The 15,399-nt window shown below is 68.6% G+C and overlaps 1 protein-coding gene across 1 annotated transcript; it reads left to right on the forward strand.

Annotated features, from left to right (window-relative positions):
• Positions 1–3,260: 3,260 nt before the first annotated feature.
• Positions 3,261–12,758, forward strand: BLVRB (biliverdin reductase B). The gene is made up of 5 exons (XM_044989307.1): positions 3,261–3,415; positions 7,546–7,707; positions 10,545–10,634; positions 11,770–11,901; positions 12,148–12,758. Exons 1-5 carry the CDS (start codon positions 3,334–3,336, stop codon positions 12,309–12,311), a joined length of 630 nt encoding a protein of 209 aa, XP_044845242.1. The 5' UTR covers positions 3,261–3,333; the 3' UTR covers positions 12,312–12,758.
• Positions 12,759–15,399: the final 2,641 nt, after the last annotated feature.

The raw sequence follows: 15,399 nt of genomic DNA on the forward strand, positions 1-15,399 counted from the left end.
GGGGTCTGGGCGGCGCCCGGCGCGACGGGGCCCTGATCTCAGCCGGGGTCTGGGCAGCGCCCGGCCCGACGGGGCCCTGATCTCAGCCGGGGTCTGGGCAGCACCCGGCGCGACGGGGCCCTGATCTCAGTTGGGGTCTGGGCAGCGCCCGGCGCGACGGGGCCCCGATCTCGGCCGGGGTCTGGGCAGCGCCCGGCGCGACGGGGCCCTGATCTCGGCCGGGGTCTGGGCGGCGCCCGGCCCGACGGGGCCCTGATCTCGGCCGGGGTCTGGGCGGTGCCCGGCCCGACGGGCCCTGATCTCAGCCGGGGTCTGGGCAGCGGGATAAAGTGGGATAAAGGCTCAGCAGGAAAGGGGAGTTTGCCCCTCGTAGATTTATGGGGCCCCCGGGAGCCCAGCTGAAGCCAGGAGCTGCAGGGAGCAGCCGGTGACTCTGGCCCTTTGACCTGTGTCTGGTTTGGATTGTTTCCTCGGGTTCCCACTGGTTCAGGTCAGCGGGGAACGTGAGCCCGTTGCAGGATCAGGGACGTGGGGCCGAACGAAGACAATTTGGGTCACAGGGTCCATCCTCCTGCCCCCCCGATGCTGTAGCCCTGTCCGGCCGTGGCCTCTGGCAGAGCAGTTCACCCCTCCTCCAGCTGCTGTTGCAGGCTCTCTGCAGACTCAGGAAGGCACCGTGCACCTTGGTTGTGCTGGTGACCCCTTTCACACAGCAAGCCCCTGAGTGCCCCCCCCTTACACGTGGCAAACACTCGTTTCTCTCTTTAACACCATTGGAAACGCTGGCGGCAAAGCGGGGTTTGGGGTGGAGGCTGGCAGCTCGCGACCCCCACGTAGTAACCTTGTGACCCCCCGAGGGGTCCCGACCCCCAGTTTGAGACCCCCTGATCCTGCGCGGGTGGTGTGGGAGGGTGGACGGGATTGAGGGCAGAGAAAAGGACAGTGGCTCTGATTCCTCACCTCCCCTGGAGCCCCGCGGCCAGGAGAGAGGAACTGAAGCTGGACCCGGCCCAGAGAGGGGTGGCGGGAGGCTGTGGGGAGCGGCCGGGGGAGGAGGGATCGGTTTGCTCCCTGGAAATGCCTCCAGGGGTCAGGACCGGCTTGTTTTCGCCGCCCCAAGCAGCTTCGAATTGCAGTCCGTGTTCCCGTAGGGCGGCAGGCGTGTTTCCGCGGCGGCAGCAATTCGGCAGCAGCTTCTATGTTTAGCTGAAGCCGCCGCGGAAACGCACGTGCCGCCCTAAGGGCACACGGACTGGCCCCCTCTGTCCGCGGCGGCAATTCGGCGCTGCTTGGGGGCAAAACAACAGGGACGGCCGCCCCTTGCAGACTGCCGCCCCTTGCAGACTGCCGCCCCTTGCAGATTGCTGCCCCTTGCAGATTGCCTTGGAATGCTGGTGCCTGGAGCCGGCCCTGCCAGGGGAACTGCTTGAGCTCCAGGCGAACTAGGCAGCAGCCCAGGGCCGCTGGGCCAGCCCTGAGCCACGCGGTGATGCCGGGGGCCAGGTGGCACCAACACTCTGAGCCACACGGTGACGCCGGGGGCCAGGTGGCACCGACACCCTGAGCCACGCGGTGACGCCGGGGGCCAGGTGGCACCGACACTCTGAGCCACGCGGGGCCAGGTGGCACCGACACTCTGAGCCACGCGGTGACGCCGGGGGCCAGGTGGCACCGACACTCTGAGCCACGCGGTGACGCCGGGGGCCAGGTGGCACCGACACTCTGAGCCACGCGGTGACGCCGGGGGCCAGGTGGCACCGACACTCTGGTTGGGCCTGGACACACACGGCCTGGCTGGAGGGGCAGCCCTGCGGGCTCCCCACATGCCCTGGGGAGGAACCTCGGTTCTAGGTGGCAGGAGGGGGCTGCCGCGGGCGGCAGAGCCGAGCAGCCTGTGGGGAGCGCGGCCGCAGCTAACGGGCAGCGTTGGCACCAGAAGAAATGCGGGGAGCCCAGCCAGGAGGCAGCCCAGCTTGGAGCTGGGGAGATGGGAGGAGGGAGGTTCCTCCGCACAGGAGCAGGGCAGAAAACAGCCCGGCAGGTTTGAAGATGGAGTTTGGTGAGTTTGAGTCATTGTGGCAGGTTCTCCGAAAACACCCAGGAGGCCAATGACCCAACCCACAGGCCAGATTCAGTGACTCCTGGTCACGGGCCACCCGAGGCATGAAGGGCATCAGCTAAGAAGTGGGCAGCCGCGGCCAGAAAGGCCCCCGGTGCTGGGAGCCACAAGGGAAGGGAGAGAGAATAGGACAGAAAATATCATGTTGCCTCTATATCAATCCCTGGGACGTCCCCAGCTGGAATCCTGCGGGCAGATGTGCTCACCCCATCTCCAGTAGAGGGATTGGGCTTGGACAAGGTTCAGAAACGCCGAGGGGTCTGGAACGGCTGCTGCGGGCGGAGAGCTCAATCAGACTGGGAGGGTTCAGTGATGGCTAAGGGGGGATGGGAGAGACGGGTCTGGAGGAAGTGACTAGGGACGTGTTATTTGCTCCTCATAAGGACAAGAACCAGGGGTCACCCAATGACATTAAGGTTTAAAACAAAGGAGAGGAAGGGTTTCTTCACCCAACGCACAATTAACCTGTGGAACTCCCTGCCAGGGGATGTTGTGAAGGCCAAAAGTAGAACTGGGTTAAAACAGAGTGAGATGAGCTCCTGGAGGGTGGGTCCATCAGTGGCCATTAGCCAGGATGCTGAGGGATACAGCCCCGCGCGCCGGGTGTCCCTAGATCTGTGATGGCCGGACCCTGGGACGGATCACTGATAACCCCCCTGCTCTGCTCATTCCCTTGGGGCACCTGGCCCCGGCTGCTGTCAGGGGGCGCGGGGCTGGATTGCTCTGACCGCTCCCAGGAACGTGACAGGACACGGTGGCAAGGGACGGACTTGCTGCCCCAGGCGGGCTCCGGTCCTGAGTTCCGTTTGCGCCCCCGACACTTGGCGCCAGCTCTGAACGGCCCCGGGGCTCCCCTTTGCGCCCCGGGGGCTGGGCGGACGCAGGCAGGCGGCATTCGGCGGGCGGCTGGTGGCCTGGCAGGAGTCTCGGGTCTCGGCAGCGGGCACCGGGCACCGGGCAGTGCAGGAAAAGGCCCTGGGGGCCGGGAGACGAAGCCTGTGGCTCTGGTGCGGGCAGAAGGGCAGAGCCGGTGCCTGCAGGTGGGAGCCCAGAGACGGGGGGGGCCGGAGCTCGGCCATGGGGGGCGGGCCGGGGAGCCCGGGGCAGGGGGCTGGCTCGCGCTGTGCCCGGCCCCGGGGGTGGAGCTGCGAGGGGAGGGATCTCCCCGCACGGGGAGCCGGGAGCCGGAGCGGAGCGGAGCGGAGCCGCCCAGCATGGCAGCCTGCAAGAACATTGTCATTTTCGGGGCCACCGGCATGACCGGCCTGGCCACCCTGGCGCAAGCCCTGCAGGCGGGTAAGCGGCGCGGGGCCCCCCGGTGCCTGGGCACAGACAGGGGCTGCACGGGGGGCGCGGAGCCCGAGGGAGGCACCCGCTGCCGGTTCCAATCCTGCCTCCGTCACTCGCTCCCTCTCGGGGTCTCTGCTGGGGACCCACTTTCCCCGCCTCGAACATCGGGTAACGGATCCTCCCCGTGTCTGCTGCGACCGGGGGCGTTTGGGGGCAGGGGCTGCCTCTTGCTGTGTCTGGGCGGCGCCCGGCCCGATGGGCCCTGATCTCGGTCGGGGTCTGGGCAGCGCCCGGCCCGATGGGGCCCTGATCTCGGTCGGGGTCTGGGCAGCGCCTGGCGCGACGGGGCCCTGATCTCGGCCGGGGTCTGGGCAGCGCCTGGCGCGACGGGGCCCTGATCTCAGCCGGGGTCTGGGCAGCGCCCGGCCCGACGGGGCCCCGATCTCGGGGTCTGGACAGCGCCCGGCCCGACGGGGCCCTGATCTCAGCCGGGGTCTGGGCAGCGCCTGGCGCGACGGGGCCCCGATCTCGGCCGGGGTCTGGGCAGCGCCCGGCACAACGGGGCCCTGATCTCGGCTGGGGTCTGGGCAGCGCCCGGCCCAATGGGGCCCTGATCTCAGCCGGGGTCTGGGCAGCGCCTGGCGCGACGGGGCCCCGATCTCGGCCGGGGTCTGGGCAGCGCCTGGCGCGACGGGGCCCCGATCTCGGCCGGGGTCTGGGCAGCGCCCGGCCCAATGGGGCCCTGATCTCAGCCGGGGTCTGGGCAGCGCCTGGCGCGACGGGGCCCCGATCTCGGCCGGGGTCTGGGCAGCGCCCGGCACAACGGGGCCCTGATCTCGGCTGGGGTCTGGGCAGCGCCTGGCGCGACGGGGCCCCGATCTCAGCCGGGGTCTGGGCAGCGCCCGGCGCAACGGGGCCCTGATCTCGGCTGGGGTCTGGGCAGCGCCCGGCCCGACGGAGCCCTGATCTCGGCCGGGGTCTGGGCAGCGCCCGGCCCGACGGGGCCCTGATCTCAGCCGGGGTCTGGGCAGCGCCCGGCCCGACGGGCCCCGATCTCGGGGTCTGGGCAGCGCCCGGCGCGATGGGGCCCTGATCTCGGCCGGGGTCTGGGCAGCGCCCGGCCCGATGGGGCCCTGATCTCGGCCGGGGTCTGGGCAGCGCCCGGCCCGACGGGGCCCTGATCTCGGCCGGGGTCTGGGCAGCGCCCGGCCCGACGGGGCCCCGATCTCGGGGTCTGGGCAGCGCCCGGCCCGACGGGCCCCGATCTCGGGGTCTGGGCAGCGCCCGGCGCTACGTGACTGCTGGGTCTCTGGGTGGGGAAGGCACATGTGAGCTGGCGAGATAAGATGGGGGCGTTGGTATCAGGGCTGCCAGGGGCCAGAAACAGATGAACAGCCCCACCGTAGAGGGGAGGGGTGGGGTGTTTTTAACCCCGTTGCACCGAGCTGGCGCTCGTGTAGCCTGTCCTGGTGCTGTGGGCACTCGCAGGGTGGGGGCCTTGGTGTCTGTGGGTGCTGGGCTCAGCTCTGCCACTGACTCTGCAGAAACGGGGCACAGCCCGTCACTGCGTGACTCAGTTTCCCAGCTGCGGGATGGGGAGGGTGGAGCACTTTGCAGCCCCTCTGATGAAAGGGGCTACGCACCAGCGCCTGGGCTTTCTCCGCTCCAGCCCCGCTCGCTGTGGGAGGTCGAGCACCAGCAGTGGCCTGACTCGGTGGCAGATTTTGCAGAGGGCCACCAGTCCCCAGCACAGATCTAGGCATGGGGAGGGGACGCTTCCCTCACTCCCAGAGGCTGCACTTGCCTCCGTCCCCATCTCGGCACCGGCACCAGCCTGGTGCATTGAGCGATCGGCCCTGGCGTGGCCGCCGCACAAGGCACCCGAATGCTGTGCCCTGGGTCCCCGAGCCCCACTCCGAGCGGTGCAGGGTCAGCGCTGGCTGAACCATGAGCGAGGTCCGTCCCAAGCAGCCAGCGGGTGGGCGCTCGGCTCCAGGACCCTCAGAGCGAGCAGCTGGGGCCAGGAACCCCCCCGGGACGCTGCTGCCGTGAAGGTTGAGAGGGGCTGGCTGGGCAGCGCGGAGAGCAGAGACTCCAGGAGACAAAGGCAGAGCTGTTAGGTGTATTACGGCAGCACCAGGGAGCCGCAGGCCTGGAGCCGGACCCTGCGGTGCCCGGTGCTGTACGGCCCAGGTGTATTACGGCAGCACCAGGGAGCCGCAGGCCTGGAGCCGGACCCTGCGGTGCCCGGTGCTGTACGGCCCAGGTGTATTACGGCAGCACCAGGGAGCCGCAGGCCTGGAGCCGGACCCTGCGGTGCCCGGTGCTGTACGGCCCAGGTGTATTACGGCAGCACCAGGGAGCCGCAGGCCTGGAGCCGGACCCTGCGGTGCCCGGGGCTGTACGGCCCACAACAGATGGGCCCAGCGGCTGGACACTGCAGCGAGTAAATTCAGGCAGGTTGGTTCCCAAGCGCTGGAGCAAACGACCTGGGAGACGGGGACCCCCAGCAGCTAGCGCCTGCAGATCCAGCCCGAGCGTCTCTTTCCACAGCCCCCCTCCAGCACGGCCACCAGCTCGGGCTGGGTGCGACCCTCCACCCTGGGTTACCACAATGGCAGAGCGGGTGGGGCCCCTTGTGGCTCCCTGAGGCTGCAATCGCTGGGCCGGGGGCCAGGCCGAAGGAGAGCCCGGCCCTGCAGCCCCGGCTCTGTCCGTGGGAGGCCCCGGCTTTGCCCCCATCCACCAGGACTGTGTGTGAAGTGCCACCTAGCGGGGGAGGGCCAGGCCGGATGCCTGGGTTCTCTTCCCCGCTCCGCCAGTGACCAGCTGGTGACTTGGGCAGGCCGCCCAGACCCCGGGTGAGATCGGGGCCCCGTCGCGCCAGGAGCCGCCCAGACCCCTGGCCAAGCACCGGGCAGCATCTCACACCTGGTGTGCGCTGGTGTCAAATGCGTCTCACACCTGGTGTGCGCTGGTGTCACACGCGCTGGTGTCAAATGCGTCTCACACCTGGTGTGCGCTGGTGTCATACAGGCCCGGAGAGACTCAACCTCTGTGTCAGAGCTGCCAGCGAGGGAGGGTCCGTCTGGTCCCGCAGCTCAGATGCCCCAACAAGGCAGAGCTCCCTGATCCTGCTGCGTCACAGTCCCCCGCCCCCGCCCCTGCCCCCGTGCTCTCTCACCACCCCATGGCGGGGAGCATGGGGGAGGGGAGAACAGCCTGCTCCTACTGGCCCCAGGCCCGGTCTCTGCTCCTCCATGGGGGCCAGGGATGGGGGGTTAAAGCCCCTTTGCTGCCCCGTATCCTGGGCCCTGCCTGGCTTTGGAGTCAGGTACAGCAGCCTCGGGGCTGCTCTAACTCCCGCTCCTCCCCCATGGGCCCCAGGGGGCAGGGACTAGCCACAGCGCAGTGCGCCCCGATCAGCGGAGTGGGGCACAGAGACCCTGGCGACGAGACTCTCGGTAGGACCGGGGGGTTCTCAATGTACCGACCTCCTTGCAGCCCCAACCCACACAGCCTAGTCACACTCCCCCCACCCCCAAGGCGGCCCCACGCCCCAGGATTGCTCTGGGGGAGATGCAGGGGGCCTGAGCTCCCCCTCTACCGGCTGAGAGCAGGTGCTGCGGGTGCGAGGTGTGCCCTGCACAGTGCAGCGTGACCTTTGGGCATGGGGGGGCTGCTGGGTCTCTGGCCGAAGCTCCCACACCAGAGGGGTCCCACTACCCAGCCAGAGACTGACAATAACTCCTGGCGCTTTGCAAACTGCCAAGAGATTGGTGTCAAAGGTGTTGTCCCCTGTGAATAGCGAGGGGAAACTGAGGCACAGGGACGTGGCAAGGCTGAGGCCACACAGTGAGTATCAGAGCCAGGAAGGGAACCCAGGAGTCCGGGCTCCCAGACCACCACCCCCGCTCTACCCACTAGCCCCCACTTCCCTTCCAGGGACAGAACCCAGGAGTCCTGTCTCCCCACCCCCAGTCTAAAACCAGACCCCACTCCCCTCCCAGAGCCAGGGATAGAACCCAGGCATCCTGGCTCCCAGCCCCCTGCTCTCACCACTAGACCCCACTCCCTCTGGCACCACCCAAGGCTCCCCCCTGCGCACACCCACTCGCTGTCTCTCCCGCTGGCAGGGTACCAGGTGACGGTGCTGGTGCGGGACCCGGCCCGGCTGCCCCCGGAGCACCGGCCGGCGCGGGTCGTGGTGGGCGACGTGCTGAACCCGCCAGATGTGGACAAGGCGATTCAGGGGCAGGACGCCGTCATCGTCATCCTGGGCACCCGCAACGACCTCAGTACGACGCGGCCCCCAGGGACTGGGGCCCCTCCCCCGGCCCCCGCGCTCCTGCCCCCCGGAGCCCCTCCCCCGGCCCCCGCGCTCCTGCCCCCCGGGGCCCCTCCCCTGGCCCCCGCGCTCCGGCCCCCCGGGGCCCCGTCCCTCGGCCCCCGCGCTCCTGCTCCCCGGGGACTGGGGCCCCTCCCCCGGCCCCTCGCTCCTGCCCCCTGGGGCCCCTCTGTGATGGTGCTTCCCGTGGGAGCCAGCTGAGGTCACTCAATCAGGGTGAACTGCAAACAGACCGGGGCAGACAAACCCCAAACGCTGGTGGTTATTCCAATACTTCGATTTACCAGCCAGCGCAGAACAGCGTCTGTAGCACCTCCCTGGTTCCTCAGAGTCCAAACCCCGCAGTTCCCTTCAAGTGCCCAGCCCCAGGCCTCCGGCCAGACACACCTGGCAGAGATGATGATGATTCCTGAGAATCTTACTTCATCATATAAAAGAAAAGGTTCTTCCAATCCCAAAGGATCAGCCACACACCCGGGTCCAATTATAACTTAGATCTCACCCAAAATACACGCTACAGCCAATTCTTATTAACTAAGCTAAAATGTATTAAAAAAGAAAAGAGAGAGAGTTGGTTAAAAGATCAATACACAGACAGACGTGAATTCAATTCTTGAGGTTCAGACACAGCAGAGATGAGCTTGTAGTTGCCAAAAGTCCTTTTAGAAACAGTCCAGAGGTTACAGTCCAATGTCCATATTCAGGGTGGCTCCAGTCAGTGACTGGGGATCTCAATCCTTGTGGCTCCGGGTTCCCCCTCTTGAAACCCAAAGCAGATCTGAGATGCAGCAGGATCCTGTCCCAGGTTCTTACACATTTCCAGCCGCCTTTCGGCCTGAGAAAACAATCTGCTCAAGTCTCCTTTTCCCAACCCGCCTGGCAATTAGCCCAGGGGAATTAATCCATTAAACGGTTCAGATGCAGGTGACCACAACCTGCAGAGAGACACAGAGACAATAACACTATTTCCCTCAAGTATCATCATAAATGTGAATATTCCCTTTGATCTTTGAATTAAAACTCTAGCAATAGACAAGGCTTGTTTGCTGCCATCACAAGACCTGAGCAAACAGCTCCCCTCCTCCCTCTACCAATGCGGCTGCGTTTCAAAGCTCTGCTCATTTACAGACCTTCCCAACCCGTCCTCAAGGGTCCCCCCTGGGGCAGGTCAGTCCGGGAGGTAATTAACTCTTTCTGCCCTGTCACCTTCCAATGAGAAATTATATCACCTCATAACGTCACAGCCTCCCCCGGCCCCCACGCTCCTCCTGCCCCCCGGGGCCCCTCCCTCGGCCCCCGCGCTCCCCGCTCCTCCTGCCCCCCCGGGGCCCCTCCCTCGGCCCCCACGCTCCCCCTGCCCCCCGGGGCCCCTCCCCCGGCCCCCGCGCTCCCCGCTCCTCCCGCCCCCCGGGGCCCCTCCCTCGGCCCCCACGCTCCCCCTGCCCCCCGGGGCCCCTCCCCCGGCCCCCGCGCTCCCCGCTCCTCCCGCCCCCCGGGGCCCCTCCCTCGGCCCCCACGCTCCCCCTGCCCCCCGGGGCCCCTCCCTCGGCCCCCACGCTCCACCTGCCCCCCGGGGGCGCTCCCCGTGCCCCCGCGCGCGCCGCTCCTCCTGCCCCCCGGGGCCCCTCCCTCGGCCCCCGCGCTCCCCGCTCCTCCACGACCCAGGGGCCACTCCCCCGGCCCCCGCGCTCCCCGATCCCCCAGCCCCCCGGGTCCGCTCCCCCGGCCCCCGCGCTCCCCGCTCCTCCCGCCCCCCGGGGCCCCTCCCCCGGCCCCCGCGCTCCCCGCTCCTCCCGCCCCCCGGGGCCCCTCCCCCGGCCCGCGCGCTCCGCCCGCCCCCCGGGCCCCCTCCCCCGGCCCCCGCGCTCCCCGCTCCCCCCGCCCCCCGGGGCCCCTCCCCCGGCCCCCGCGCTCCCCGCTCCTCCCGCCCCCCGGGCCCCTCCCTCGGCCCCCGCGCTCCTCCCGCCCCCGGGGCCCCTCCCTCGGCCCCCGCGCTCCCCGCTCCTCCCGCCCCCCGGGGCCCCTCCCCCGGCCCCCCCGCTCCCCGCTTCTCCTGCCCCCCGCGGCCCCACCCCCGCCCCCCCCGCCCCCCACCCCTCCCGCCCCCGGGGCCCCTCCCTCGGCCCCCGCGCTCCCCCCTCCCCCCGCCCCCCGGGGCCCCTCCCCCGGCCCCCGCGCTCCCCCCGCCCCCCGGGGCCCCTCCCTCGCCCCCAGCGCTCCCCGCTCCTCCCGCCCCCCGGGGCCCCTCCCCCGGCCCCCACGCTCCCCGCTCCTCCCGCCCCCCGGGGCCCCTCCCCCGGCCCCCGCGCTCCCCGCTCCTCCCGCCCCCCGGGGCCCCTCCCCCGGCCCCCGCGCTCCCCGCTCCTCCCGCCCCCCGGGGCCCCTCCCCCGGCCCCCGCGCTCCCCGCTCCTCCCGCCCCCCGGGGCCCCTCCCCTGGCCCCCGCGCTCCCCGCTCCTCCCGCCCCCCGGGGCCCCTCCCCCGGCCCCCGCGCTCCCCGCTCCTCCCGCCCCCCGGGGCCCCTCCCCCGGCCCCCGCGCTCCCCGCTCCTCCCGCCCCCCGGGGCCCCTCCCCCGGCCCCCGCGCTCCCCCCGCCCCCCGGGGCCCCTCCCCCGGCCCCCTCGCTCCCCGCTCCTCCCGCCCCCCGGGGCCCCTCCCTCGGCCCCTCTGACCCACCCCCTGCCTCCCCCGAAAGCTCCCCCTGCCCCATCCCAGCCAGCGAATTCCCCTACCCTTGGCACTGCCCCCCGAGCCCTGGCGTCCCCTGACCCACCTCTCTCCCGTCCAGGCCCCACCACCATGATGTCCGAGGGCACCAGGAACATCGTGGCGGCCATGAAGGCCCACGGGATCCGGAAGGTGGTCGTGTGCCTGTCGGGTGAGTCCAGCGGCCCCCGCCCTGAGCTGTGGGCACGGCCCTGCCCGCGTCTCCCTGGGCTCGGGGCCGGATTCCGGCTAGGTCCTTCCCCGAGCTGTGCAGCTCTCTGAGCACGGGGGGGCCTGCTCCTGCGCCCGCTATTGAGGAGGTTTCTGGTTCAGCCCCTCCCCGCGTTAGCGGCTCCGGTTTGCCAGGTTCTTGCGCCAGCTCCGGGATTAGCAGAACGACGGGGCAGGTGGGAGCCCCGGGGGCTGGCCGGCCGCGAACTCGTAGGAGAAACCCCTTGGAAATGGTTCAGCGGGCGCCGTTCCAAGCCCTCCGGCCTAGCGCCGGGGGGAGAGACCCCAGAGGGAGCCGAGCACCCTGGGGTGGGGAGTTCTCGGCGTCTCCCTCGTCGCCTGGTCCTGGGCTGGCCCCGCCGTGCAGCGACGCCTCGTGGGTCTTTGGGCAGGTTCCCTCCTGGTCGTTCCTCCCCTGCCAGGGGGGTTCCTAACCCCTTTGCCTCGGGTTCAGGAGCACGTCCGCCCCTTCGCTCCCTGGTGTCCTGGGGGCCGTGGGGCTGCCCCAAGCCGGGAGAAACGAGCCCCGTGCGGTAACCTGGCCGCAGGGTCACCCGGCAGCTTCCTCGTGTGCGACGCTGGAGGCTCCAGGGTTACCCGCTACTGTCTGACGGGCCTTGCAGGCGCCTCACGTCTCTGCCTTACCAGATACCCCCGTCTCCCTCTGTGGGCAGAGCACAGTCACCAGCGGCTTTATCCTCGCGTCCCCCGGGGTAAGCCCCGCCTCTCAGCTGGGGACAAAAGGACTTGCCCAAGTCACACAGAAAGTCAGTGGGAGAGAACCCAGGAGTCCGGACTCCCATCCCCCCTGCTCTAACCACTAGACCCCACTCCCCTCCCGGAGCTGAGGAGAGAACCCAGGAGTCCTGGCTCCCACCCTCCTGTTCTAACCACTAGCCCCCACTCCCCTCCCAGAGCTGGGGAGAGAACCCAGGAGTCCTGGCTCCCACCCTCCTGTTCTAACCACTAGCCCCCACTCCCCTCCCAGAGCTGGGCAGAGAAGCCAGGAGTCCGGGCTTTGCCGCCATTGCCCTCCCTCCCCTGTTCTGACTCTCCCCTCATGCCCCTCCCCGTAGCTTTCCTGATGTGGGACCTGAAGAAGGTGCCACCCAGGCTCCTGCCGGTGACGGAGGATCACATCCGCATGCACCAGATCCTGCAGGAGTCGGGGCTGGACTGCGTCTCCGTCATGCCGCCCCACATCGCTGGTGGGTCGGGGGCTCTGGCTGGGACCAGCTCTCTCTGCCAGTACCTGGGAGAGGGGGGCCGGGTGGGCTCCCCCCTGGGTCACGGGGGGCAATGGGTGGGGCAGGATACCCCCTCCCAGTTGGAGGGCTGGGCACACACACCCGGGCGGGCTCGCTGGCCGAGCAGGGGGCTGGCGTGGGAGGAAGGGGCCGGTGACCCTCCGTGCCGGCTACGTCCCAAGCTGTCCCTCCCTCCCTGCCCGCCAGACGACCAGCCGCTGACCGGGGACTATACGGTGACGGTGAACACGTCCGGCGGCGCCCGGGTCATCTCCAAGCACGACCTCGGCCACTTCTTCCTGAAATGCCTCACCACCTCGGAGTACGACGGGCAGAGTGTCTACCTCTCCAGGAACTACGCCAAGGTGTGAGGGCGCCGCGCCGGCCCCGCCGGGAACCACCCGCCCGCGCTGCCCCTGCCGCTTGGATCCAGCCGCCTGCCGCCACTTACCCACAGCCTCGCTGCCTGCTCCGGATCCAGGGGCTCGGCCCAGCTCCTAGCCGCTCCCACAGCGCAAGTGGGGCTGGCGGGCCCCTGGATCAGCGGCCAAAGGAGCGAGTCTGAACGGCCCGTGGCGGGAGAGAAAATTCAGCCTCCCAGCTCCCCGGCGTCTTTCCGCAGGTCAGTTTGCGAAGCTCCTTTGGGGCCAGCACTCAACCCCGGCTGGAGCTGCCCTGCTCACCCCATGGCGACCCCTTGCTGCCGAGCCCAGGCCTCGGGCTGCCTTTGCTATTCAGCTGTGGTTTGCTTCTCGCAGGCGGCAGCAGCCTCCGCCCACCTGCCGCGCGGGGACGAGTAAAGATTTCCTATTTTCTCAGATTGCATCTCGCGAGTTTCTTTCATCTCTGAGCAGCCAGCTCCCCAGCGTGCGTGTTCTTCATGGGGTCATTGCAGGATTAGCCTGTGCAACTCCTTGCCACTAGACTGTAATGGAGCGTTAAGGCTCCGATGAGCAGGAATAGCCAGTGCTCCGGATGCAGAGATTAAAACTACAGTGGAGAATTTGGGACAGTGGGCACCCCCGCCTGCAGAGCCCCCCGCCTGCAGAGCCCCCCAGCTGCAGGGCAGCATCGTCACGTCACGCTCTGAGCACCTGTCCACCCTGGATCTCAAAGCACTTCACACAGACGGGGCAGGACCATTATCCCCATGTTACAGCTGGGGAAATCAAGGCACAGAGCGGGAAAGTGACTTGCCCTAGCTGGGAACAGGCCCTAGGTGTCCCGTCTGCCCAGGCACCGTTCTAACCCTCGAGCTAAGAGGGTTCATGTCTCCCTGGGGGCGGCACTGCGGGGTCTCTGGAGCAGCTGCTGCTGGCCCGTTGCAGACAGGATACCGGGCCAGATGGGCTCTGGTGTGATCCGAGGGGTGGGGTGGGGCGATTCCTCAGCCCCCAAACAGCTGTACAGATATTAGCCAATTAGCCCCTGGTGCCCTGCGTGGCAGGCAGGCATCCCCACGTGCCAGAGGGGGAACCGGCCGCTGAAGAGGGAAGGGCCAGTCCACTGAGGATCGCACTGGCCCCTGAGAACAATGGGCTCTGCTGGGGGCTAAGTGGCACCATGGCCCAGTGGTTAGACCACCGGCCTGGGGCACGTGGAAGACCTGGACCAATAACCATGTTTCTGAATCCTGTACAAGGTACCAGGCCTAGCCACGGAGTCACAGTGTCCCCTGATGGGCTCTGCACCCCAGGGAGCTCCTCAGCAGGGCTGCAGACTGTTTAAAGGGATAGCACCCAGGTCCCATTTGGGGAAACCGAGGCACGGAGCAATGCAGCGACTTGCCCAAGGCCATAGAAGGAGGCACTGGTAGAGCCAGGCGTTGAAGCTACGTCCACAGCGGGAGAACAAGGTGCTGAATCCAGCTGAGCTGCTGTACCCAGCTTCCTGGAGATTAGGCGGGAAGGGAACCCTGGGCTCCTCCGGCCTGACCTGCCTAGCCCTGGCCTGAGGCTGGAGCACGTCTCCCCGAGGGGCAGCCTGGCTGTAGCCACGAAGGGCCGTAGGGTTTAGGTGCCACCGCGGGGCACCGGCCTGCAGCTCGGCCCATGGCATGCACACGGCCACTTGGGTCCTGGCCTCCGAGCGCCCGTCTCCCGCCGGAGCCCCCGAGCAATGCCCAGGCCGGGGGAGACAGGGACTTCGCCGCCGGCCTCACGTCGGTGCCTGACCTGGGCAGGGGCTCGGCTGCTGCCTCTGGGATCGGGCCCCCGGGCGAGTTCACAAAACACCAGCTGGGTTGGGGGGAGGAAGCTCTCCCTTGTGAGCTGTGCGTGGGGCACCCCCCAGCAGGTGGGGGACACCTGGCTCCAGCCCCCCCCTTGGGGAAATGGGGGGGAGTGAACAGGGATCTGGCAGCTCTCGGGTGAGAGAGCCATTGTTCCATTGCCAGTCAAAGCTTCTCAGGGGAGGAAGGAAAACGGCGAGATTCTGGGTCTGGGGGCAGGACGATGCTTGGGAGACACGGTCTCATTCCCCAGACTCCCCACGCCCCCCCAGGGAACCACACTGGAGGCCGACAGGGCGGGCGTCTTGTTCTGTGTCTGTGCAGCACCTAGCACCCTGGGCACCATGGCAACGCAAGTAATAAACCATCACCCAAGATCCTGACCTGCCCCATCCCCTGCAGCTGGCAGCTCAGGAGCTGACCCCCCTGCAGCCTGGCAGAAACCAGCTGGTGCTGCGCACACAACCCACCAGTGCCGCAGGGCTTGTATCCGCAGCTTTCACTCACCAGGCCAAGTCTCCCTGGCCGCCCTGGGGTAGCAGGGACAGGCAGCAACAGACCACAGAGCCCAGGGGAGCTGCTGCCAGCTCCCTGCCCCCACCCTGGGCATGCCAAGGCATTAACCATAGACTCCCTGGATCACACATCTCCAGAGCCAGGGACAGAACCAGGAGTCCTGGCTCCCCCCCAACCACCAGCCACCACTCTCCTCCCAGAGCTGAGAAAGAACCCAGGAGTCCTGGCTCCCCACCACCACTCTCCTCCCAGAGCTGAGAAAGAACCCAGGAGTCCTGGCTCCCCACCACCACCACCACCACCACTCCCCTCCCCAAGCTGGGAGAGAACCCAGGAGTCCTGGCTCCCAGCCCCCCCTGCTCTAACCCACCAGCCCCCACTCCCCTCCCAGAGCTGCGGATAGAACCCAGGAGTCCTGGCCCCCAGCCCCCACTGCTCTAACCCACCAGCCCCCACTTCCCTCCCAGAGCTGCGGATAGAACCCAGGAGTCCTGGCTCCCCACCACCACCACCACCACTCCTACTCCCCTCCCCAAGCTGGGAGAGAACCCAGGAGTCCTGGCTCCCAGCCCCCCCTGCTCTAACCCACCAGCCCCCACTCCCCTCCCAGAGCTGCGGATAGAACCCAGGAGTCCTGGCCCCCAGCCCCCACGCAGTAACTTCCCTCGGACCCAGGAGTCGCGCTGCTCGCTCACCCCCGGGCTGGACCTTTC

This window comes from Mauremys mutica, chromosome 15 (assembly GCF_020497125.1).
Source record: "Mauremys mutica isolate MM-2020 ecotype Southern chromosome 15, ASM2049712v1, whole genome shotgun sequence".
Lineage (NCBI taxonomy): Eukaryota > Metazoa > Chordata > Testudines > Geoemydidae > Mauremys > Mauremys mutica.